The 24,864-nt window shown below is 38.6% G+C and overlaps 2 protein-coding genes across 3 annotated transcripts in view; both read right to left on the reverse strand.

The window, feature by feature from the left end:
• ptp4a2b (protein tyrosine phosphatase 4A2b) overlaps nt 1-532 on the reverse strand; it is a 30,166-nt gene extending 29,634 nt beyond the window's left edge. The window contains exon 1 of the mRNA XM_056479379.1: nt 422-532. The gene's annotated coding sequence lies outside the window, so the exon portion shown is untranslated. The remainder of the gene's footprint in view (nt 1-421) is intronic.
• A 996-nt stretch (nt 533-1,528) lies between these two features.
• Nucleotides 1,529-24,864, reverse strand: part of col8a2 (collagen, type VIII, alpha 2) — a 105,362-nt gene continuing 82,026 nt past the window's right edge. For both annotated transcript variants that reach the window (XM_056479217.1, XM_056479216.1), the window contains exons 2-3: nt 12,876-13,056; nt 1,529-6,634 (exon numbers count right to left, since the gene is read on the reverse strand). In XM_056479217.1, the coding sequence (XP_056335192.1) occupies nt 4,722-6,634; nt 12,876-13,023 (2,061 nt within the window). In that variant the 5' untranslated portion in view covers nt 13,024-13,056 and the 3' untranslated portion in view covers nt 1,529-4,721. The remainder of the gene's footprint in view (nt 6,635-12,875; nt 13,057-24,864) is intronic.

The raw sequence follows: 24,864 nt of genomic DNA on the forward strand, positions 1-24,864 counted from the left end.
TGTTTAAATGTATTATCCAAACAGTCGCGGGAACTAAACCGTCTAAATAACTTCTTGAAAGGGTTTATGGCTGGTGATGAGACCGCTAGCAAGCGGCTAGTAAACGCAGTCCCGGACAGCCTGAGGAAAACTCCAGACCCCACATTTACAGATAATCAACCTAGGAACGAGAGTGAAAAACGACCACGAGCATGTCAAAAATCGCTCGCCTCTTAATACAACTAAAATACCGAGTATGGAGTTTCCTTTCGAACGTACGCGGGCAAATGGCTGCCACCTTCGCGAGCTCAGCGAGCTCCTTCACCGGCTGAAGCGCGAGCTTTCACAGATACAAGAGAAACGGTCAAACAAACGTCTCCGGTAAACATTTCAACGTCGTTCTATTAAACGTGGAAGGCGAAAGAAATTAATATATACTTACAAAGAACGGGCCAACCATTGAAATCCCTTGGCAATCCCGGAGAAAGTGCACGTAGAGCCGTAACCGCTTTGAGGGTGAAGTCGTATTTGTCGCCCTCACAGTAAAAATTGAAATGAGATGAACTGAAGGGGTGGAGTCAAGCACCGAGTGCGTCACATTTGCGCAAGAGCCTGTTGACGTTTTACGAGGACTTTATTCCAATACTTTGTGAAACAATAAATATTGTTTATATAATCCAAGAATATATATATATATATATATATATATATATATATATATATATATATATATATATATATATATATATATATATATATATATGTATGTATGCTTATATATATTTTTTTAATTAATTAATTAATTTTTCTAATACAGACTAACGTTAATGTTGTTTAATGTTGTTTCAAAACAAGGATATATTATACCGTTTATCGTATCTAATAATATATTTTACTTTCATATTTTAAATTAAATAAAAGTAATATATTTAATTATTTTAATTATTAGACAGATTTTGTGCCAAAATAGTTAATCTTAAATTTGAAGCAGTTTAGATTTAATTCATATTAAACTATAATTCAATGAAAGTGTTTAAAACATCAGTATAAAAATCACAACATATGGTGTGATAACAGTTAACAGTCATCAGATTAAGTTTTCCTCAGTGTATAGATACCTCATTAGCATATATTAGTGTTAGATTTACATAATCCAAATTAGAGTGAATAAATTCTTTTTAGTGTGAGTTTAAAGCCATTTTTCTGTGCTCACAGGTGATCATTTCTGTGAGCAGCACTGGATGGGATATTCACTCCCCCTAGTGTTAGTTCATGTTCATTTCAATGAATGTGTGAAGTGAATGGGATAAATCTCTGTTCATATATATGCATTACCCTAACAATCACCTACATATTGTAAATATTATTGCATAAAATCTGTCACTGGATTTGATTTTAATATAATGTGGCTATTTAAGTAGTTCACCTGTCTCATGCAAAACATATACTGAATTTATGAGATGTATTTATGCAATGCCTTTGACTATCACTTCTATAATTAGTAACACTTTAGCTTTTATTAGATAGTGATTAAAAACAAAACAAAAACTTGATCAAGAAAGTCTTTATTGATGTTGCAGCAGTACGGTCAAGTACTTGCAGATTTTGTATGAGCTGACAAAAAAAAAAGTTCAATCAAAGAGTGCATTTTAATACCCAAAATGGATTGCGTAAGTGAATGCAGTAAGACAAAACATCCTATAGATCAATAGGTACATTATAAAACATAGAAAGTAAAACAATGGAAGCTGTTAAATATACTGTAAGGTTATTTGTACGTTCAGGGTTTCGGTGGTTGGACATTCCTTACTGGTTGTATAAATATGCCTTCATTAAGTTAATGTGCAATTGGGATGGTTGTTTCTTGTAATTTGACTAATACCAAACACATATCCCATAAAAATAATCAAGGCTTTTTTTTTCCAAGTCTGTTTTCGAACAACAAATAGAAGCAACATAAGCAGTTTTGAGATATTGTAGTGCAACGAATTCTTCAAATTGTCAATCCATTGCACAAAAACAATACACACTCATTAGAGAAAATATCAGTCACAGTGTTAATATACAATAAAAGGTCATTAAATACATGCTGAAGTATTAGGATCTGGTGCCAAAACATTATTCAGATGTGAATAATCTCCAACTAAAGCAACTAATGTCATATAACCGTGCATGAAAAGTCAGTGAGTACATTCTTTTAGTAATTATTTTAGTCTGATTCGATAAGGGTCAAACAAACAGAAGCAAGGGGACTTCTTTAAAGGGGTGGTCCACTACGATATCATATTTGAAACTTTAGTTGAAGTATAATGTAGCTGTGTGAACATAAACAACATCTTTGTATGTAATATCCTCAAAGTTCAATGCAAAGGGAGACATTGGCTTTTACAGAGTTAGCTTAGCAAAGTTTGGGGACTACAAAAATAAATAAATTTGGGCTAGTGAGATCACAAACGCTTCAGGTTGCGGGTATTCACCAGAAGCACACACCCCGGCTCATGCAGCAAAGGGGCGTAGACAGAGGCGCTGTAATATTACAGCAGAGAAAGCTAAAATGGCGTCTAAACGCTGCTATTTCCACAGAGCTTGTCCTGTTTCTGTATTTGGGCTTCTAAAGGACATGACACAAAGAGAGAAGTGCTTACAGTTTAATTTTAATTATGTTTCAGAGAATTATAAAACATATACAGCTAGCATTTGACAAAGGACAGCTTTCAGAATCTCTCCCAGTTCAGTGCTGGATTCAGCTAAAAACTCCTCCAACCGACGAAGCTGTGGAGTGGGAGCCACAACCTGTAAGTATTTTTATTTGTTAAAATTGATCAACTAAGGGCACAGTTTCTAGTGTTAACGGTATGTTGTAGTAATGATGCAAATAAGGATGTAAACAACGGGAAATGCTGTTTAGCACGGCTAACAATTTAGCTACAAATTCATATTTATCTGTAAACACCCACAATCTTCAGCAGCGCTGCAGTGTCTCTCTATGCCGCTTTCCGTGTGTTCTACATCTCAAATAACAAACTCGCAAAAGATATGTGAACGTTTCATATTACTTACACATGGTTTTTCCGAATATATGTGAAAGACACTTGTCAGATTTTGTTTTAGAGAGCAGGCGTGAGGATCAGCTGTGTCCTCTTCATTTCCTGTCTGATTAAGGCACAATCTGATACGGTTAACAGCTACTGTTCACACAGCGCAAAAGCTTGTGCTTGCAGGGTTGTGATGTAGTGACGTGGAGCTGATCCGTGAATTACAGCACATTATGTTAGCTGACCAATCAGAGCCTCCTAAGGGCGGACCTTTCAGAGAAACTAGGAAATATGAGTTGTTTTCATGTTAGCTGAGTAGCTGTATATAATCAAAGTAAGATATATGTAAAAATAACGTGATTTTTTTTTTTTTTTTTACAAATGAAGCATGAGCACACATTGTTTTGCATCTTATAAACAACACACTGTTGGACCACCCCTTTAAAGAGAGACTTCAAACCACATTTTTCACTCACTTCATTAAATATGCAAGAATGTTAATCATTCGTAGACAACACTGAAGCAGAGCTATCACAGTGTGATGCATCCAAATGTCTCATATTTTGTCAAAATGTGATTGATTGGGATGTGCACTGAATCAAATGAATCTTAGAAGAATGCAAATTAATTAGTCGAAGCATCAAGCAGCAATGAGAAAAGAAAGAATGTCAATAGTTTAGAGAATGCAATGCAGAATTTTGTGGTGGAGAATTGAATTGTTACAAAAGAAAAGTGTTATTTTCATACGCACAATCCGTTAGTAGTCCCTTACTCACCAATGCACTGTAGGCTCTCTTATGAATTTGAAGAGAAGCTAAAAATGATTTGCTTTGACGTTGTGATTTTGAAAGTATGAAATAAGTGTCGCAGAAAAGAGCATATTTGTTTTGTGAATGCAAACCATGTCATACAGCAGTCCTCTTCAGACCTCCAACTGACACAAACTTGCCATGAACTCTGTAAATCATCAAGTATTCTCTTCTTAAAGACTCTCAAACGCAACATAGTTGCACAGAAACCAACATATTAGCACAGTAAATCAAACAAAACATATATAACTAATAACTAAGCAAAAAAGATATTCACCTGTCTGGTTTAATAATAAAAAATGATATGAAGCTGAGGATTATTCTTTAAATTACGGATGTATTTAAACATACATATACAATAACAATGCTTGTATAGAATGTCTGCATTCTAAAATCTGAAATGTCTCAAGTAGCCTGTGTTATATAAGGGAAAAGATATAGGTGAATTTGACTGCAGCCAGGGGAACATACAACCCCAGAGTCAATATAAAGGACCTCAATGGGAGTCAGAACATATGGCAATGTGTGCAGTCACACGGGTAAGTCTTTAAATGGTTACCTACACATTGCAATGTACTTAATAGTCTGATCGCGATAAACAACAACTACAACAACATCAATAAAATAACACCATTATATCAACATCAACCAAAATAATATAACAGTTATAATAAAATTATCATATAGGCAGAAAAGAACAACACTTGAAAGTAAAACAATGATCAAATCAGACATTTGAAAGAGAGGGTGAAAACAGAGACCCAGCATGAATCCTCCATCTTCTGCTTCAAACTCAGCCTCTCCGTCATTCAGTAAGTCTTTCTTATTATCTAGTCGCTGTTATTACAGATGTTACTGCAGGGGACTTGAGCAAGCAATTCTCCGCTGAGACGGACCGTTATGTAGGGCACAGGAGGAACCCTGAGAAGGACGAATGGATGTACTCAGTGGAGTAGAGCCCATTTGCTTGGTCAGAGGGCATTTGCACCCAAACCTGGTCATTCTCCTTCAGCTCTAGTACTGCACTACCTGAAGCCTGGTCCATATAACCCTTCTTGTATTCATCATAGGTGTATGTGGCGGGCACATTGTTTTTATACAGTGCCACCCACAGACTGGTTCCCTTTACGTGTACATGATAAGCAAAGTAGTAGACTCCGGACAGTGGGCTTGTGAAAATGCCCGTGGCAGGGTTGTAAGCATTTTGCCCATTGTAAAGAGTTCTGTCGAATTTGATTGGCATTGCAGATGGTGGAAATGGTGTTGTCAAAATAGCAGTAAAAGCAGGAGCCACGGAGACAGAGAGCTCGGCGTGACCAAAATTCGGCCTCTCAACATTTGGTTTTGGAACAGTTTCTCCTGCGATATTTGGCCCTTGAACTGCTAACTGATTTAAATCACCATTAGAGGGGCCAGGGGGCCCAGGAGGTCCAGGTGGACCCGGAGGGCCCTGTACACCACTAAGTCCAGGAGTGCCTTGTTTTCCTGGAGGTCCCTGTGGACCAGGCATCCCCTTGTCTCCAGGCTTTCCAATTCCTTGTGGCCCTGGTGGCCCTTGTTCGCCTTTCAATCCTGGAATGCCTTGAGGTCCCATATGACCAGTAGGGCCTGGGAGTCCAGGAATCCCTGAATTGCCACGTGGTCCAGGGGTTCCTGAGAACCCGTTCTCACCTTTTGGCCCTGGTGCTCCAATTAAACCAGGATTGCCTGGCAGACCGATGTGACCTGGTTCACCTTTAGGTCCAGGTTTGCCCGTGGCTCCGTTAAGACCAGGTAGACCTTTATCTCCTGGGAGGCCAGGTTTTCCTGCAAGCCCACTTGGGCCCTGATCTCCTCTAAGTCCTGGCAAACCTGAAGGTCCTTGTGGTCCATTCTCTCCTTTTAGACCTGGCATCCCAGGTTTTCCTGGAAGACCCATTAAACCTTGTGGACCTGGAAGCCCTGACTGTCCAGTTGGCCCTAAATCTCCTGGTAGACCTTCCAGTCCAGGTTCTCCTTTATCCCCAGGGGCTCCTTGTAATCCAGCAGGACCTCTGTCTCCTTTCTGCCCTACAAGTCCTGGTTTTCCATAGCCAGGGGGTCCAGGAAATCCAGGAGTTCCTCTGGGGCCAGCTTCCCCCTTTGGACCTATTGGGCCCAAGTTTCCTGGAATGCCATCAAGCCCAGGTTTTCCCAAACCAGGTGCTCCTGGTGGCCCTTGTTGTCCCGGAGGACCAACTTGTCCAGAGGGTCCATGATCTCCTGGTGCTCCTTTATCACCTTTTGGTCCCAATGGCCCAGGCAGGCCATTAATCCCTGGTTTACCCAACCCAGGGACACCTGGAGCTCCTGGAGGTCCTTGAAGGCCAGTGGGTCCCCTGGGACCTGTTAGACCTGTATGTCCATTGCCATTTTCCCCTTTAAGTCCTGGTTCACCTGGAACACCACGTGCACCTTTACTCCCCGGCTCACCTCTTGATCCTGGCGGGCCTCTAGTGCCAGGTAATCCTGGTTTACCATTCAACGAAATACCTACTGGCCCAGGTGCTCCTGGCTGACCTTGAAGTCCCCGTGGGCCTGGCTCTCCACGAGGCCCAACCTCGCCATTAAATCCTGGAAGTCCTTTAGGCCCTATTTTTCCTGGTAAACCTGGTAGTCCCGGTTTTCCAATCCCAGGTAATCCTGAAGGCCCTTGTGGACCAGTCTGACCATTGAGACCAGGCTTTCCTATACCTGGTTTTCCAGGTAATCCAGGGGGACCAGCTGGTCCCCTTGGTCCTGGTTTCCCTTGGGGACCTGGCTCTCCTGTTATGCCCGTCATGGGTGGAAAATCTGAAATAAAAAAAGATACTAAAATTAGGGATCATGGTTGACATCCATAACAAAATTCTATAATATATTAGAAAAAAGATTTAATCAATTCAAAATTTAAAGATGCATGTAGAGTGTACCCTGAAATGCCAATTTGCATTAACAACTACCAACTCATAAAAACAAAGTAACATTGCATTCACTTCAGTGTTCGATGGTTTAAATTTGTGCTTTGATGTTAAAAATGTCCAGAAGATGCCAGTTTTGAGAGAGATTGACCCAACTGTTTTAAATGTTTGTTTTTCACTTCAGAAACCATAAAACAAACACAAACATTTGGAGCACAGTTTGACAAGAAACTTATGTGAGGAATTTATTTTAAACTAAATGTGATTTAATTATCTAACAGAATTATCCCACATATATGTTATGGCTCATGTATTGCTAATGTATATCCATCTGTCCGTTATCTGTAAAAATTTTGCAGATCCTCATCTGTTGCAAAATGCTGCATTGTAATTTCAAAGCGCCCTCAAGTGGTGCAATTGGTCTACTACACAGCCCTATGCATTCAGTATCTGTCCCAACATGATTAATATAGATCCTTACTTTTCCAATACAGACTAATTCAGACATTCTCCTAAACACATATGGAAAATTAAAGCAGTAAAAAAAAAAAGAACAGAAGACAGAAAAAAGTACACATGACATGAGCAGTTGACTTTATACGGCTATTATATAGTCCTATTTGTTATCCATGCCTGTGGGTGTGCTGTATTTTGTTACATTTTAAAGAAAAATATCCTTATGTTCTAACTTGGCAAGCAATGTGTAATATGACAGACACTTCTAAAGCAAAATCCTTTTTTTAGAACATCTGCAAGAAGAGCATGTCTTTCCACGTCCACTAGATGGTAGTAAGAACACACTTTTTCTTCAGAGATTTTTTCGGCAGTGTTTTTTTAACAGACATGAAATATATAGTAGCCTGTTGCACCCATATACACCCAAATTAAGCTCCAAAAAACCTAAAAAAATTCAATATTTATTTAGTATTCATTTTTTTATGGAAAAAGTAACTCCTACTCTTCTGAAATGACCCAGGGGTCCTCTTTAGATATTTTGAGAATAAATTGATCATGTATACCACTTATACACATGACTTCAGTTTATGGTTCAAATGTTCAAATTTCAAATATGGGATAACACAAAAACGTTACACAAATTTAATAGTCCCTGTATTACATGACATGTCCATAAGTAAATTCTGTGACTTTTTAATTAGTTTTAAGAAAAAACATTACTGTATGGGTGAAATACACAAAAACTTCAACGCAACTTTGACTTTTAGCTTGACTTTAAAGTTACCAGATGCTAGAGGACAAAAAGGACCAGCAATCTTTGTCAGCAAACCACAGACATGCAAAAACCTCATGAACAATCAGCAGAAAAATGTACACAGACATCTAAAATCACATTTAGTTGAGTAATGTTGATTAATAGGAACGCAAGTCACACCTTTTATAACACTCTAGTGTTTATAGCACTTTCTTTATTTTGTAAACTGAGAATTACAAAACAATGTTTATGCCTTTTTGGTCTTGGCATCACATTAAACTTTCAAAAGTGACTATATATTCATTAAAAGTGTATTTCACAAAAGAATTTTTGTGAAAATGAATTGTCAATTAATTGGTGATCAACATACAGCATAATATATATCACACCCATATCACTCAGCAGCCCAAGACTCACTGAAGCTAAGCAGCACTGAGCCTGGTCAGTACCTGGATGGGAGACCACATTGGAAAACTAGGTTGCTGTTTGAAGTGGTGTTAGTGAGGCCAGCAGGGGGCGCCCAACCTAATGCCCCAGTATAGTGAAGGGGACACTACTGTCAGTGAGCAGAGTTTTGGATGAGAGGTTAAACCGAGGTCCTGACTCTCTGTGGTCATTAAAAGTCCCATGGCACTTCTTGTAAAGAGTGGGGATGAAACCCCGGTGTCCTGGCCAAATTCCCTCCACCGCCCCATAACCATCTTGGCCTCCCAATCATCCCCATCCACCGAATTGTCTCTATCACTGTCTCTCCACTCCACCAATAGCTGGTGTGTGGTGAGCGCACTGGCGCCGTTGTCCTGTGGTTGCCATTGCATCATCCAGGTGGATGCTGCACACTAATGGTGGGGTGGAGAGATCCCCCTCATGACTGTGAAGTGCTTTTGGTGTATGGCCATACACAATAAATGCGCTATATAAATACACACTACATTACATTGAACATTACATATTGGTCAAAATGACACAACATCCCTGATCAATGACCTGATCTTATTAAAATAAATAAAAGAAAAAGCTATCATATTTAATAAACAATACTTTGACTAAAATATTATAAAGTAGTTTTACTGATAGTGGTAATATAAAGATTTAAAATGGCAATTGATTAGTATTTTTGGGCTTCAACTGTTATGTTGTTTTTGTACGTTTTTTTGTTCATAAACCCCTTTTCATCTTGGGCATTTATTCAACAATATACAGTGTTTCTCTGGATTAATTCAACACTGATTAAAAACAAAATCCATATACAGTCACTGGCCACTTTATTAGGTACACCTGTCCAACTGCTCGTTAATGCAAACTTATAATCAGCCAATCACATGGCAGCAACTCAATGCATTTAGGCATGTAGACATGGTCAAGACGATCTGCTGCAGTTCAAACTGAAGTTTTCCGAAACTGCTGATCTACTAAGATTTTCACAACCATCTCTAGGGTTTACAGAGAATGGTCTGAAGAAGAGGAAATATCCAGTGAGCAGCAGTTCTGTGGACACAAATGCCTTGTTGATGCCAGAGGTCAGAGAAGAATGGCCAGACTGGTTTGAGCTGAAAGAAAGGCAACAGAAACTCAAATAACCACTCGTTACAACCGAGGTATGCAGAAGAGCACCTCTGAACACACAACACATCCAACCTTGAAGTGAATGGGCTACAGCAGCAGAAGACCACACCGGGTGCCCCTCCTGTCAGCTAAGAACAGGAAACTGAGGCTACAATTTGCACAGGCTGTCCAAAATTGGACAATAGAAGATTGGAGAAATGTTGCCTGGTCTGATGAGTCTCGATTTCTGCTGTGACATTCAGATGGTAGGGTCAGAATTTGACGTCAACATGAAAGCGTGGATCAATCTTGCCTTGTATCAATGGTTCAAGCTGGTGGTGGTAGTGTAATGGTGTGGGAGATGTTTTCTTGGCACACTTTGGGCCCATTAATAGAAATTGCGCATCGTGTCAATGCCACAGCCTACCTGAGCATTGTTGCTGACCATGTCCATCCCTTTATGACCACAGTGTACCCAACTTCTTATGGCTACTTCAAGCAGCATAACGCACCATGTCATAAAGTGTGAATCATCTCAGACTGGTTACTTGAGCATGACAATGAGTTGACTGTACTCAAATGGCCTCCAGAGTCACCAGACATCAATTCAATAGAGCACCTTTGGGTTGTGATGGAACGAGGATGCATCATGAAGTGCAGCCGACAAATCTGCAGCAACTCTGTGATGCTATCATGTCAATATGGACCAAAATCTCAGAGGAATATTCAACAATGACCTTGTTGAATCTATGCCACAAAGGATTAAGGCAGTTCTGAAGGCAAAAGGGGGTTCAACACTGTATTAGTAAGGTGTACCCAATAAAGTGGCCGGTGAGTGTACACACAGGTTTGGAACACCAATCATATTTTCTGAATTTTCCTCTGGATGAACTTTATCAGCAGCAGGCAACTAAACCAATCACATTCCAGTTACATCTTTAGTACCTTCTGTACGTCTTTCATTCTGACACCCACCCTGAATATCTCATTAGCCCGAGGCTCTCTTGACTTGTTTTGACACACCCTTTAGGTCTGCACTGTATTGGCCTGTGAAATACTGCTCCAGAAGGAGGCGATGTCACCTCACCCTGATCCTCTTTTTCTTCCTCTGGCACTCTCACAATGCCCTTTCATATATTATAGAGTGAGAGAAGTCAGTGAATGGCATTCTCGTTGTGTATCTCAGTGTTTAACAGTTTAAGTCTTGACAAACATCCAACTCTTTCTTTGAGTGAAGAATTTCAGTCATCCAGTACGTAATATTGCAATAGGAGACTTGAAACTGAAAGCCCACGTCACACCATGCAAATCGCCATCCAAAGCCACACCTCCTAAACACATGAATGTGCGCTAGACAATAGGAATGTAACCAAGCGGCAACCTCCATCTCTCCATCGTGAAGCAAATACAGAAGTAACTGAAACGGCAATTCATCGAAATTCTGCTAGTCCTGGCTCCATAATAGAGCAAATTTCTATTGACCCCACTGTGAAAATGGCCAACTTCACAGCAGAAAAAAAGTGTTTACAGCCTGGTACAAAAAACGGATTTTGGTTCATATAGCTAATATTACCCTTCATGATAACTGTGAGGGGGGTGAATTTTTTTTATAACTCATCCGTTTCGTTTATATTAAGTTATATTAAGTTTGCATAATTAAGGGTGTGGCAACTTGAGCGACAGCTAGGTCTCACTTATCGCCGTCACTTCACCTTAGCTGATTCTGGCTGATTAGCCGCTGAACTCAGCATATACATCGTATTTTTGTTTTGTTTTATGTGGCTTTACACAGTCAGTTGCTTTATGGAATTATTTCCTACAATTATGAGATGATCCGTCATGCTGTGTGCACTTAAGTGTGCTCACAAACCATTCACATGGCCTCCATTTCCCAGGTGAGTGAAATTATATACTTATATCATATCTATAAATGTATTCACCGTGAGTCGGTTAAAAATCAATTAAATTATGTGATGATTCAATTGATACAAATATTGAATGAATCGTGATACATTTTTAGAACAGAGGCGGTGTTTACAAGCGCAAGCATGCTTTACCTGAACATTAGCGGCAAGCAAGATGTGGCGCGGCAGAGTAAAATGACAGTGGTGAAGTGGGCCAGACAAAACACAGTGTGCAAATACTGTGAAAAGACGTTTACTTTCACTACCAGAACAACGAATATGATGCACATAAACCATCAGCACAGTGAAAAACTACTGTCACAGACGTCTATACACACACACACAAAAAAAAACTATTAATAAGCCAAACCACGTGGACCGGATGATTGGCAGCTCCGCTTGCTTCAGCGAGTGCTACGGAGATCACACAATGCGTCAGTGTTTTCATAGGGAAAGTGTGAAGATGTTTTTCAGACGGAAAGAGAAAGTTGTTCTTTTACTAAACCAGGTATTAGATTATTTTTACCCTCTCATTTAGTTATATTATATAGTGGATATTTTAATAATTAGCTTATTTTTATTGAATATTTTAAAATGTTCAAGATTATCGCTTCTTAAGTGTATCACACTGATATTTATACTAATTAATTATCCAAGTCCTGTTTCTATCCTACTATATAATTGGTAATTTTATAATCAATTTTTTATGCCAGTGACCAGTCCCCTGGAGCAGAGGGCCTATTGACCACCTCTATACACACACTGTTTTTTGGGTTGGGAAAGGCTTTCCTCTCAATAACACTTTATTTTGATGGTCTTTTTGAGTATTAGTAGACTGTCTGCTTAATATCTGCTGATGCTGCTCCTTCAACAGACATTTAACTGACTATAAGAAACATTGCAAGTACATGTCAACTTACACTAACCCTAACCCAACAGTCTACTTATAATCTAATGAGAATTAGTTGGCATGTAGATGCAATGTAACTTAGATTCAACAAACGGACCATCAAAATAAAGTATGACCAAACAGTATGCAAGCCAAGCAGTATGTCCAAGTTCATAGTATTCGAAAAACAGTGATTTTCAACTGTGGTTTTCAATCAGTTGAAAAGTTGGAAAGTGCCAGTTGCAGGATATTGTGCTGACAAAGAGTTGAGTATATAATGAACAGGATTCTACCAAACAAACCGTTTAGACCAAAGATTACAGACAATGCTTCATCATCTGTTTGTATTTCTGCATAAAAACTGGCCTTGAAGGACCACAATGGAACCTCTTGGTTTTTTTTTTCGGTATTGCTCTGTTGCTGCAAGAACATTGCATCTTTGAAAACGAATCTTCCTGAGTCTTGGAATAATTTTTGATCCTGACAACTTCTGTCGAAAACATTTTTATAAAGCAAAATTTTCAAATGACTCAATGGATTGTTTGATGGCAAAACCACATAGATATATGTTAAATGCAACACTCACCGAGATACTGGCCCTTGCCTTCTCTGAAGGGAGGCCCAACAGGCCCCTTCATCATGGGCTGCACGTACTTCATCTGAGGCATAGGAGCGTAACCTCCACCAAGGGCATGATTCCCCAGGGTTAGCAGGACACAGAGCACCGTCAGCATTGTCAATGGCCTCTGGGGTCACAAGATTACAAACTGCAAAGAGAGAAAGATAATCAAATCATTGTTAATTTTCTTCCAGCAGCCTATTACCTTTAATATTCTTCTTTTTGATTAAAGTCATAATAAGGCTTTTCACATTAGAATTAGTTAACCCTGAGTTATTTCAAATCCTGGATTGTCTTGCTTTTTGTTTCACAATAATCATAATTTTGCCTGTAATCCAGCGTAATAATACACTGATGTTTCTCACTATACACTGCCTGACAAAAGTCTTATAATCAATCCCAGTTGTCAGAGCAACAAATAATAACTTGACTTCTAGTCGGTCATTTGGAAAAGTGGCAGAAGGTAGATTTTTCAGATGAATCATCACAAATGCTGCAGAAGACCTATTGGAACCTGCATGGAGCTAAGATGCTCACAGAAATCAGAGTGGATGGCAACATCAACAGCCTGAGGCATCAAGACATTTGTGCATTACAAACCACAGGAGAGGGCAAATTCTTCAGCAGGATAGCGCTCCTTCTCATACTTCAACCTCCACATCAAAGTTCCTGAAAGCAAAGCAGGTAAAGGTGCTTCTGGATTGGCCAGCTCAGTCACTAGACATGAACATTATTGAGCATGTCTGGGGTAAGATGAAGGAGGAGGCATTGAAGATGAATCCAAAGAATCTTGATGCACTCTGGGAGTCCTGCAAGAACGCTTTCTTTGCCATTCCAGATGACTTTATTCATAAGTCATTTAAGTCATTGCAGAGATGTATGGATGAAGTCCTCCAAGCTCATGGGAGTCATACACAATATTAATTCTTTTTCCACTGCACCATGACTTTAAATTCTATACTGTACATTATTTGACAAGACTTTTGTCTAAGCAAAACCAGACCGTACTGTCCTAATTAAACCATTAAAAATCAAGCCATGATCATGTTTTATTTTGGTAAAATAAGTGTAATCTGGAGGCCTTCGCCTTTAATATAAGCCACTTCTGATACTAAATGATCAACTAGAAGTCAAGTTATTATTTGTTGTTCCTAAAACATGGATAGGCAACAAGACATTTGTCAGGTAGTGTATAATACTAAACACTGGGTTACATTCTCATTTGCATATTTGAAGTTTTTGTATCACTGATTGGATGAATACAAGTGTTGCATATCCTCATATTATGCCGGTAGCATGTGTGTGTGTGTGTGTGTGTGTGTGTGTTGTTCGATGCATAATTAAAATATTTAACAAACTAGGTTATGTAGTAATCTTTCGCAACCTTAATGTGTTAAATGGTGCTGCACAATTAATATTTTCCTATTTAAAATGGTAATTCAAAGTCAATTTAGGGATTATACATTTTGTAATAGTAAATAAATAATGCAAATATAAATACAGAACAGTTGAAACATTTCCAAACTAGGTTGTAAGCAACCCTCACTTGAAGTAAAATGATAGCACAATTGATTATGAGCTTTTAACGTGTATCTGAACACAGTGCCAGGCTTCACTTTGACTCATTCATTCATTTTCCTTTAGCTTAGTACTTTTATTGATCAGAGGTCACCACTGCGGAATGAACTACCAACTATTCCATATGTTTTACATAGCGGATGCCCTTCCAGCTGCAAATTAGTACTCGAAAACACTCATAAACACTCATTCAGACTCACACAACTACGGCCAATTTAGTTTCTCCAATTCACCTATAGCATATATCTTGGGACTGTTGGGGAAACCGGAGCACCCGGAGGAAACCCACATGAACACGGGGAGAACATGCAAACTCCACACAGAAATGCCAACTGACGCAGCCGGGACTTGATTCAATGACCTTCTTGCTGTGAGGCGACAGTGCTAACCACTGAGCCACCGTGCCACCCTTCTCTTCAGTCTTTGATGTGATGATAACCCATATCGCAATTCTGTGGTTGTTTGGTGTTCTTGTGAGCTTTTCACTGCAGTTTTTCACTCCATGTTCTTTACTCCAAATCATCTTGGAGACCTGACCGATAATTCAGTTTCCCTTCACATTCGCGTTTATGTTGGCTTTCCCAACGTACTCGGTTGAATTTCAAAGTCCTCCGCCAGTCAGCATTACTGCCAGTAGGTGTAATAGTGAGTGACAGTGGCATACATAAACAGCTCTCCAAGAGGTACATGAAAGTTTCTCTCTACTACCACATGAGCTACCAAATGCTGAGAAAATAACCCCTTAACATCAGTCCAAAACTGAAAAAGCCCAAGTAAAGCCCTTCACGTTAAACTTCTGAAGTGAATTGTTATTTTAGGCCACGTTTCAGTACTTCTTGGAAACAATTGCAGAATGAGTTTTTGGTGTAGACAAGCAGCCATGTCAGGAGTACACAGTTTCACTCTTGGGCCTGCAGAGACGCTCATAAAAAGAGGATCTTCCTACATAGCTGGCTGTCAGACGGGTCACTAAGTAGAATTATTGACCCTATGCAAGATACGCATGGGCAATGAGCTATGGATGCCGAAGCCTAATGTCAGTGCCTCAATGTTTAACCAGTCGCTCCCCGAGACGGCTGCAGCTGTTTGCTTTAATTTAGCGGAGGGAGGAATGATAATTTAATCCTCATGTTACCCGCGCCAAATATTTACACAGATTTGATCAGGTGCATGGGAGGGACCGCTGGCTCCTAAAGAGGGGTGCTGATGGCATCACAGTGGGGCTTGGTTTATTTGCTGTGTAATGTTGCGTTCTTGGGTAGTACGGTGGCTCAGTGGTTAGCACTGTGGCCTCACAGCAAGAAGGCCGCTGGTTTGAGTCCCAGTTGGGGCAGTTGGCATTTCTGTGTGGAGTTTGCATGTTCTCGTCATGTTTGCGTGGGTTTCTTCTGGGTGCTCTGACTTTCCCACAGTCCAAACATATGCGCTATAGTGAACTGGGTAAGCTAAATCGCCCGTATTGTATGAGTGTGTGTGAATAATTAGTTGTGTATGAGTGTTTCCCAATACTGGGTTGCGGCTGAAAGGGCATCCACTGCGCAAAACATGCTGGAATAGTTGGCGGTTCATTCCAGTGTGGCGACCCCTGAAATAGAGACTAAGCTGAAGGAAAATGAATGAATGAATGTTGAATTCTATTGATTACCTGACCTGTTTCCACATGAACAATTGTTTTTGGTTGTCTCTACTTGTTTTTATGGAATCAGTGGATCTAAATTAATGGTTTGTCCTTAATTATAAACAGGGCTTGTCATAAATTTTTTTGATCACCAGCCACTGTGGCTAGTAGTTTTCCAATGTTACTAGCCACTCGCCATTTTCACTAGCCACAATTTTATTGTTTGGAAATATTTTATACACATAAACATGACTGACAAGCTAAAATTACTTGATTTAGATTTTGTGTTATCTCCACAAGCCTCCTCATTCATTTCACTTTTTGTGTGACGTGTATGAGCTTATATATGATTATGATTAAGGTGTTTACATGAGGTGCTTTTTGAATGTTCTTTTCATGATCTTGTTTTACATGTTATAGCACAAAATTCGATTAACGTCACCACGATATCCACATTTCCTCCAGAGTTTCATGTAATTTTTTAATTTGTCAACTTTAGCTGCAGTTTGGCACTTTCACCTTCATTCAGTAATGTTTGTCATGCATGTCCCCTGTGACAAACGAGATAATGGATGCGCGTATGAACTGCTGGAAAAGTGTTGTTTTAATGAAATTTGATACCGCACGCGTATAAAAAAAAAACTCCGCATTTTGCGATGCAGTGGTCCTTTACTGACTCGGTAATTGCAGAGAATAGTGTCAAGCAGGTGTGTATGAATGGAATATCCTGTCACAAAATCTGGCGAAAATCTTACACGATGGTAATAGTTTGATTAAGGTGTCTGTACCAAGCGACAACCTCCCGCTCTCCCTTGGGAAGCCGATACAGAAGTAACTAAAACTCAATTCATCCAATTGCCTTTGGGGGCTGGCTCCAGGAAATCCAGATGTTTTCTGATTGCAATGGTAAACTGGCCAATTTTACAGCTAATAAACACATGTTTACAGCCTGGTACAAAAGATGGTTTTGGTGCATGTAGCTAATATTACCATTCATGACAACTATGAAGGGGGGTGAATTTTCAACTCTTCTGTTTAGTTTATATTAAGTTATATTAAGTGTCAATAAAGGGCGTGGCCACTTGAGCGACAGCTAGGTCTCACTTGTCGCTGTCACTTCACCTCAGCTGATTCCGGCTGATTAGCCACTGAACTCAGCAAATTCATCATATTTTTGTGTTGTTTTATGTGGCTAAACACAATCAATTGCCTTTTGGAATTATTTCCTACAATTATCAGATGATATGGCATGTTGTGTGCACTAAATTGTGCTCACAAACCATTCAAGTAGCCTCCATTACCCAGGTGAGTGAAATTATATACTTATACCATCTCTAAAAATGTATTTGTTTTATTTAAGATCATTTATCATTTATATTTTTTTTAGAACTTGAATGCACTCCAGAATCTGACAGATTGAATAGCTGTAGGCTATAGAACAGTCATCTGAAACATTGTCATTCAGTCTTATGCCTGGATTTCATAAATAGCCTTGTTTTTACTAACACAGACCATATTTGAAGTATTTGGAAGGAATTTGCGTTTTCATCCTGTAGAAAAACGTCATAAGAACAATGTTTAGTGGCTTAATGTATTTCAGAAGTGTTTTTAAAAGTCTAAACACTTTATAGATATAATGTACAACCAAGCACATGTGGTCAGAACACAAATGAATCACAGGTAATGAAGTATGAAGCATTTCCCCCAAAGAAAATCCTGTCTAAGCAAAATACTAGCAGGCGTTTTTAGCTCCAATGACACTCCGCCTCTTTGCCCATATTTAGTCACCCCCGGTGGGTGTGATGGTGCACGAATAAAATGGCGACGTCTGGTTATGCCTACTTGTTGCGTTCTTCAGAAATCAATGGTTGACATCACAGATACTACACCCATATCTTTTACAGTCTATGGTCTGTTCTGCACTTTAATAATGTGACTAAAATCAGCATACTCCACATATCTTATTTTGATTTCGGTTTAGTTCGATTATGACCTTAATCGGATTCAATTAATAATAAATTGGTGTTTACATGGTAGACTCTTAATCAGCGCATTGTCTTAATCGTATTAAAATTGGATTATTGGTGTCCATGTGAATGTACTCATTGTCTGATTGGCACATGCGTTTGTTGTTTGGTTTATTGGTTTGCTCAGTATAGTTGAGGCATGACACACAGTTGCATTTTTCCTCTCGTTGTGCTTTATTCTCCATCATTTTGTCTGAAGATATGATCTCTCAAATAGTTCCTCATCCACCTTTCTCCTCCCAAACACAACAGAAACAAGTCCATTCTCAATACGGACTATCTGTCTTACAAATCTGGCCTCAGATCTATGATTGATTCCTGACCAGTTGCTCTACACTTCACACCACACCTGGATGAGCTGTCCTGTGTTCTGATTGAATGTGGCAGGTAGTTTATTGATGGAAGCGTCTCCCGGTCCTTCATTTCTGCACACTGTGTTCTCTCAAGAGTGCTTTACCTGCAAAACCTGAGAGACAGCGCTTAAAGTCTGCCGATCTTAAATTCTGTCCAAAAACACATGGACATCCTATCCGTGGCCTGCACAGTTCACAGGTTTTAGTTTGCCGTTCTCAGCGGACCTGGCCGTGCCAAGACACATTCATAACGTACCTCACTTCCTATTTCAATGTGCTGTGACAGCTGAACTCTCTCTCTCATAACCGCAGGTCTGAACACTGAAAGCCACTAGTCAGCCCGACTGCTTCTGCAAGCACTAGACCCACAGGTCATCTCAACTTTCTCCACAGTGCCACAGCCCAGCAAGAGCCTCTTTAAATACTAGCCAAAGGTTAATGGTGCCCCTTTCTCAAATATAAAACTGTTCACAGAGTCATGTAAGAACCATTTCAAAGACTGTAACACGTTTGAGGCACTTTCTGTGAATAGGGTGCGATATCATGCCAGAAACCCCATTTCTTTTTATTTTTATCATGCTTACATCACTTTCATATGGAAGCTTGTCTTTTGCTTCTGAATAAGAGAAAATAAACTGCAACTTTTTATCCTATGGATTCTCTAACAAGTTTAAATATCATACTTTCAAAAGCAAGGTCATCAGAAAAAGGAGAAAAGTTAGAGGTGTATGTCCGCAATTATTTGTATAGTACATCTACAACTGTTACTATTACTATTATAAACCCTTTAACTACCACACCAAGAAGAAAGTGTTTGGATTGCATTTCTTAACTCCTAATGTCACTAGTTAACACCCTCAGTGCATTTTATCTTTCAACACATCCCATAGTTTTACATTTCAGCATCTACCAAATGGTAGATATGTCGGTTTATGGTAAAAGTACCCTAATTAATACATATACTATGAAAAATCTGAAAATCTGAAGTGTAAGACCAGTTTATTTAAAAACGTGATCAAAATAAAATATCTTGAACACTAAGTCATCTATATTTTTTTAAGTATGCCATAAAACATTTCAGATGCTTTTCAGACTCTGTTTTTTTACTATAGTAACAAAATCAAGTGTAGTAGTGCAACATGATTATGTTTGTCTGATTTTCTTTTGTAAACCATCAATACTGTGTGTGTACCAATATTTAAAACAGTCATTCTTTAAATGACTTTAACAGTGATTATTATTAGAGCTGGCAGTTAAAGGGTTAATAAGATTAATGATGATGATGATGATAATAATAATAATATCACATCTGTTGCCGCTACTCCCTTTCTCACACCACTACTTTAATTCATTCATTCATTCATTCATTTTCTTTCAGCTCAGTCCCTTTATTTATTTGAACTTATATTAAACTTTGAAAACTTTGAAGTTAATTAAACTTATCCAGCATATGTTTTACACAGCTGCAACCCAGCACTGGGAAACACCCATACACACTCATTCACACAGATACACAACAGACAATTTAGTTTATTCAATTCACCTATAGCGCATGTCTTTGGACAGTGGGGGAAACCAGAGCACCCGGAGGAAACCCACGCCAACAAGGGGAGAACATGCAAACTCCAAACAGAAATGCCAACTGACCCAGCCTAGGCTCGAAGGGGCCTTCTTGCTGTGAGGCGATCGTGCTACCCACTGCACCACTACTTTAATTATAAATATTATTCCTCCTATTGTTACTTATACTATCATCACATGCACCCGCTTTAAATACCTCATCCATAGCTTTTTATGATAATTGCTTAAAGATAATTGCTTTATCCCTGATAATTTTTTAATTGAAGAGTTCAGATGCAAAAGCCGCTAAATGCCACTTCCACCAAAAATGAGATATTCAATTCAATTCAATTCACCTTTATTTGTATAGCGCTTATACAATGTAGATTGTGTCAAAGCAGCTTCACATAAAAGGTCACAGTAAATAGGAACAGTGTAATTCAGTTTGTAGTGTTCAAGTTCAGTTCAGTTTAGCTCAGTTCAGTGTGGTTTAATAATCACTACTGAGAGTCCAAATATTGAAGGGCAAATCCAACGATGCGCAGCTCTACAGATCCCGAACCATGCAAGCCAGTGGCGACAGCGGAGAGGGAAAAAAACTTCACTAATGGCGGAAGTGAAGAAAAAAAACCTTGAGAGAAACCAGGCTCAGTTGGGCACGATCATTTTAATTTCTCCGCTGGCCAAACGTCTTGTGCAGAGCTGCAGTCTCAGTGGCGGAAGCTGGAAGCTGGCCTCAGCGAAGACTCGTCTGTCCCTGGAGCGTCACAGGAATCAGTCTCATGTTCTCCACTCTTCCATGACCATCACAGTAGCTGCTCAGGATTCGGCCTGGTCCAGGATATGGAAACCTTGGTTCATCTCGTCGTTGGTCTTGGATCGAATCAGTGGATAATGACATTGAGTGAATGCTTTTGGCACGTAGTACATGTTCAACAAATAGATTTGCTTCAAATCATCTCAATCACAGTGTCAGCGCTTTCAGACGCTATATACTGAGAACCAATCAGAAGGCGCGAATCGAATAATATGTTTTCAATGTAGCAGTGCGCTGATGTGCCGGCTTTATGAGGGAGAGCGTTTTATTCTGCTTCCAATTTTACATTTACATTTAGTCATTTAGCAGACGCTTTTATCCAAAGCGACTTACAAATGAGGACAACGATGGAGTTTTAAAAGATGGAGTTTGATGAACTGGATGAGCCTGTCCGACTGTCTGAATGGCAAATGAAAATGTGCCTTACCTCAAAACTCAAAAGAAAACACAATGTACAGTCAGAAGTGTAACACACATTCATAACGTGCTTTTGCGCAGCGACGCATGAATGACTTTGAATGAGTCCGATTTACAATACATTAAACTACACATTTACTATACATTAAACGGCAACTCCGTTTCACAAAAGACAGAGTTAAGATGCCTTTCTTTTATCCAACATGGATGCTATGAGGATAAACAAGAGACGAAAAAGAGACCAAGACCTTAAGTATAGTGAGAATGAATGAATGAATGACAGCTTCTAGAATTGTCTGAGAGACATCCCCTTGTTGCCCAGTGGGCCCATCTTGTGATTTATCTGCTAATGTAAGCTATTTTTAAAAGATAAATATAATGCAGAAAACTATACGTTTATATAAGCCTACTTCATAATACCTATACGTCTGATAAGCTTTTTATATTAATGGACAATGCACAGATATTGATGTTTCACAATGTTTTAAACTACAATATTTAAATCTACCAAGCTTAGTTTACAATATTTACATTGCTCTTCTTGCATTAAATTTAATCCCAGATATTAGAAATGAAAACTGATTGTTAAGATTTAATTAATGTCAGTTTTAATGTTATTAATTAATGCACTTACTTGACAGACTTCATTCATTCATTTTCCTACTGCTTTTCCCCTGGTTTACCACAGTGGAATGAACCGCCACTTACACGACAGATGTATTTTTAATTCTAGGTGGCTTGTGTAATGCGTTTTATGTTTGGAAAAATTCTTTCTAATTGCATCTTTAGTCATTTTTTTTAACTAAATACACTGTCTTGTCCCAATAGGTGGATTTAGAGGTTTTTGCAAAAAAAGCAGACGTGGATTTAGCTGGTTTTGACAAAAAAGAAAATCTACCTTGTAAAAAACCAAATAGTTGTCAAAAGTGACATTTATGAAAAAAAGTTATTTTATTCACTAGCTAATAACCTTATCATTACATATAAAATGAAACTTCTGAACCTAATTATAGGAGCCTGATGCTCATTTACAAAAAAAAGGTGGATGATGTATTTAGAGGGTTTTGCATCTGAACTCTTCAATTGCTTTATCCCTTTTTTGTACATACCTTTGCTTTTTGTTGTGCACAAAAAAGTAGAAAATTCATAATTGCAATGTAATTCACATAATTGCAAGACAAATACTAAGCATATATCTCACAAATCTGTCTTAGTATGTACCAAATGCAAGTCTGTATCACACATTTCTGAAAAAAAAAGTCACAATTCTTTTTTTTACATTTTTGGTAACACTTCAATACAAATTCTCACTAGTAACTAGTCACTTATTCCTATTAATAAGATAATGGCTGTTAATGTGTACATATCAAGTACATATTCTGGATGAACTTATTCTACTGATTTTATCTAGGTAGAATTAGGAGTTTATTGTGTCAAAAGTCATAATTAAGGTTTGCTAATATGTGTGAAAAGGAGCAGCACGGTGGCTCAGTGGTTAGCACTGATGCCTTACAGCAAGAAGCTCACCGTTTCAGCTGAGTCAGTTGGCAATTCTGTGCGGAGTTTGCATGTTCTCCCTGTGCACAGAACCATCAAGGTTTTTACACTCTGTTGAAGTCTGTGAAAAACTCACACATGAGCAATGCATGACTTCATTCTCCATATGAGTGTTGTCTTTGAGCTGCCATCACCAAAAAGCCTTTTATATAAAGTATTAAATACATTTCAGCCTTGTGTTATTCCATTGCTATTACATATAACACATTTTTCTGATTTTTTTTGTTTTGTTTTGTTTTATTTTTTGTTTGTATGATTATTTTTACCATAATCTGGTTCAATTTCATGTCATCAAGTCTTTTAGAATACTTTAACCAGAAAAAAAACATGACGAGTTGAATACTTATTACCCTGCTGTAGCTTATGAAAGCATATATTGAGTTTTGGAATACCTTTTAAGGTGTTCAAATGTGAACAAGTTCAAAACGATTAGGATGTCACTTACACCTGTTTTTTGCTTTTTCCGCTTGTGATCGGATTGATGAAAACACATCTTAACACCGGGTGTAAACAGGGCATTAGATCATCGAATCTTGCACCGACTTCAAGGGAAGTTCGCGAAAGCAGCATGCAAATGGAAAGTTAACAACAGTTAGTTTGTGCCTGTGTTGCATCAGTGGAAATCAAAAACGAAAAGTATGGCAGCGCACATGTCCATGTTATACCACATCTGCAGAGAACCTGGTCCAAATGCAGCTCAGGCACTAGCTGGCCCGAGACATGAGGAAAAAATCCAGACATGCTCAGCCTCTCTGTGTTTTCCCAATCAGCAAGACTCCAAACGGGGCACTCTGTGTCTGTTTGCTTTGCCTAATTCACTGTGGTTCACTGGCGTTTCCCTCTTTTATCATTTTCGATTTTCGCTTTTATTGTTGTTCTTACTGGAATTTCAGTTCAAGGCTCTGCTGGGCTCCGGCAGGACAATTTTGGGCTTTGCTCCGGCCTTGAAGCCCTCCTACGGCGTATAGTGTAGAGTGATGCTTTTTTGCAACAGTGAGCTTATAGGCCTGTGGTTGCCATCTTATTTTACTGCCGCGTAAGGATGTGCAGTCCCAAAAACCCATGCGCAAGCCTGTATAATTAGTCACGTCTGTGTGAGCATCTGTATTTGCGCTCGCTAAAAAGCTCACTTCCTCCTAGTTCTCACATGTAGCCGTTTCCCCCTCCAGGAAAAACACGATCACAAGGAAAGCAAGGAGGCCAAGAGTGCGAAACAGAGAGTCAGACAAACAGAAACAGGGCAAAAACAGAACGCACTGGTCAGGGGCGATTTTAGATTTTTTTATTTTAGGGGGTTCAGCTAGTTAACTCTAAATTAACTGACAGTCATTATACACATTTGAAAAGACCTTTGAACTCAGTGTTGAAAGTAATGAGTTAATTAAACACCTCATTACTTTAACTTAAATGGAGTTCACAGTACTCATTAGGATTCGTTTTTGAACTTAAATGGTTTGTTGCAATCGGTTTCCTCAAATGGTTTGAGTTACCTTAACTTTTTGGGTTTTACAGTGTATATATATATATATATATATATATATATATATATATATATATATATATATATATATATATATATATATATATATATATATATATATATATATATAGATAGATAGATAGATAGATAGATAGATACGCCTAATTTTACATTTATAAGTTATAATTAAATAGTTATACACACTTAAAAATGTTTGACTTTATGGTAGTGTTGTATGCTAAAATAGCAGTATTCCACTGTATTGTATAGACAGGCATAGCCATTTGAGATCTGAATTAGCCAAATAGGCTCAACACACCTTTTTAGTGTTGTACAAAACACTTTCTATATTCAGGTATATTTTTTGTTTCCATGTAATAAATAAAAAAAAACACATTTTCCCACTTTTCTAATTAAATAACATAATATAAGTTTTAAACCTATCAGCTAATTCACAAATTTCTCGATCTATATCATACACTGTAAAACCCCAAAAAGTTAAGGTCCAACCATTTGAGGAAACTGTTTGCAACAAATTATTTAAGTTCA

Source organism: Danio aesculapii, chromosome 19 (genome assembly GCF_903798145.1).
Source record: "Danio aesculapii chromosome 19, fDanAes4.1, whole genome shotgun sequence".
Lineage (NCBI taxonomy): Eukaryota > Metazoa > Chordata > Actinopteri > Cypriniformes > Danionidae > Danio > Danio aesculapii.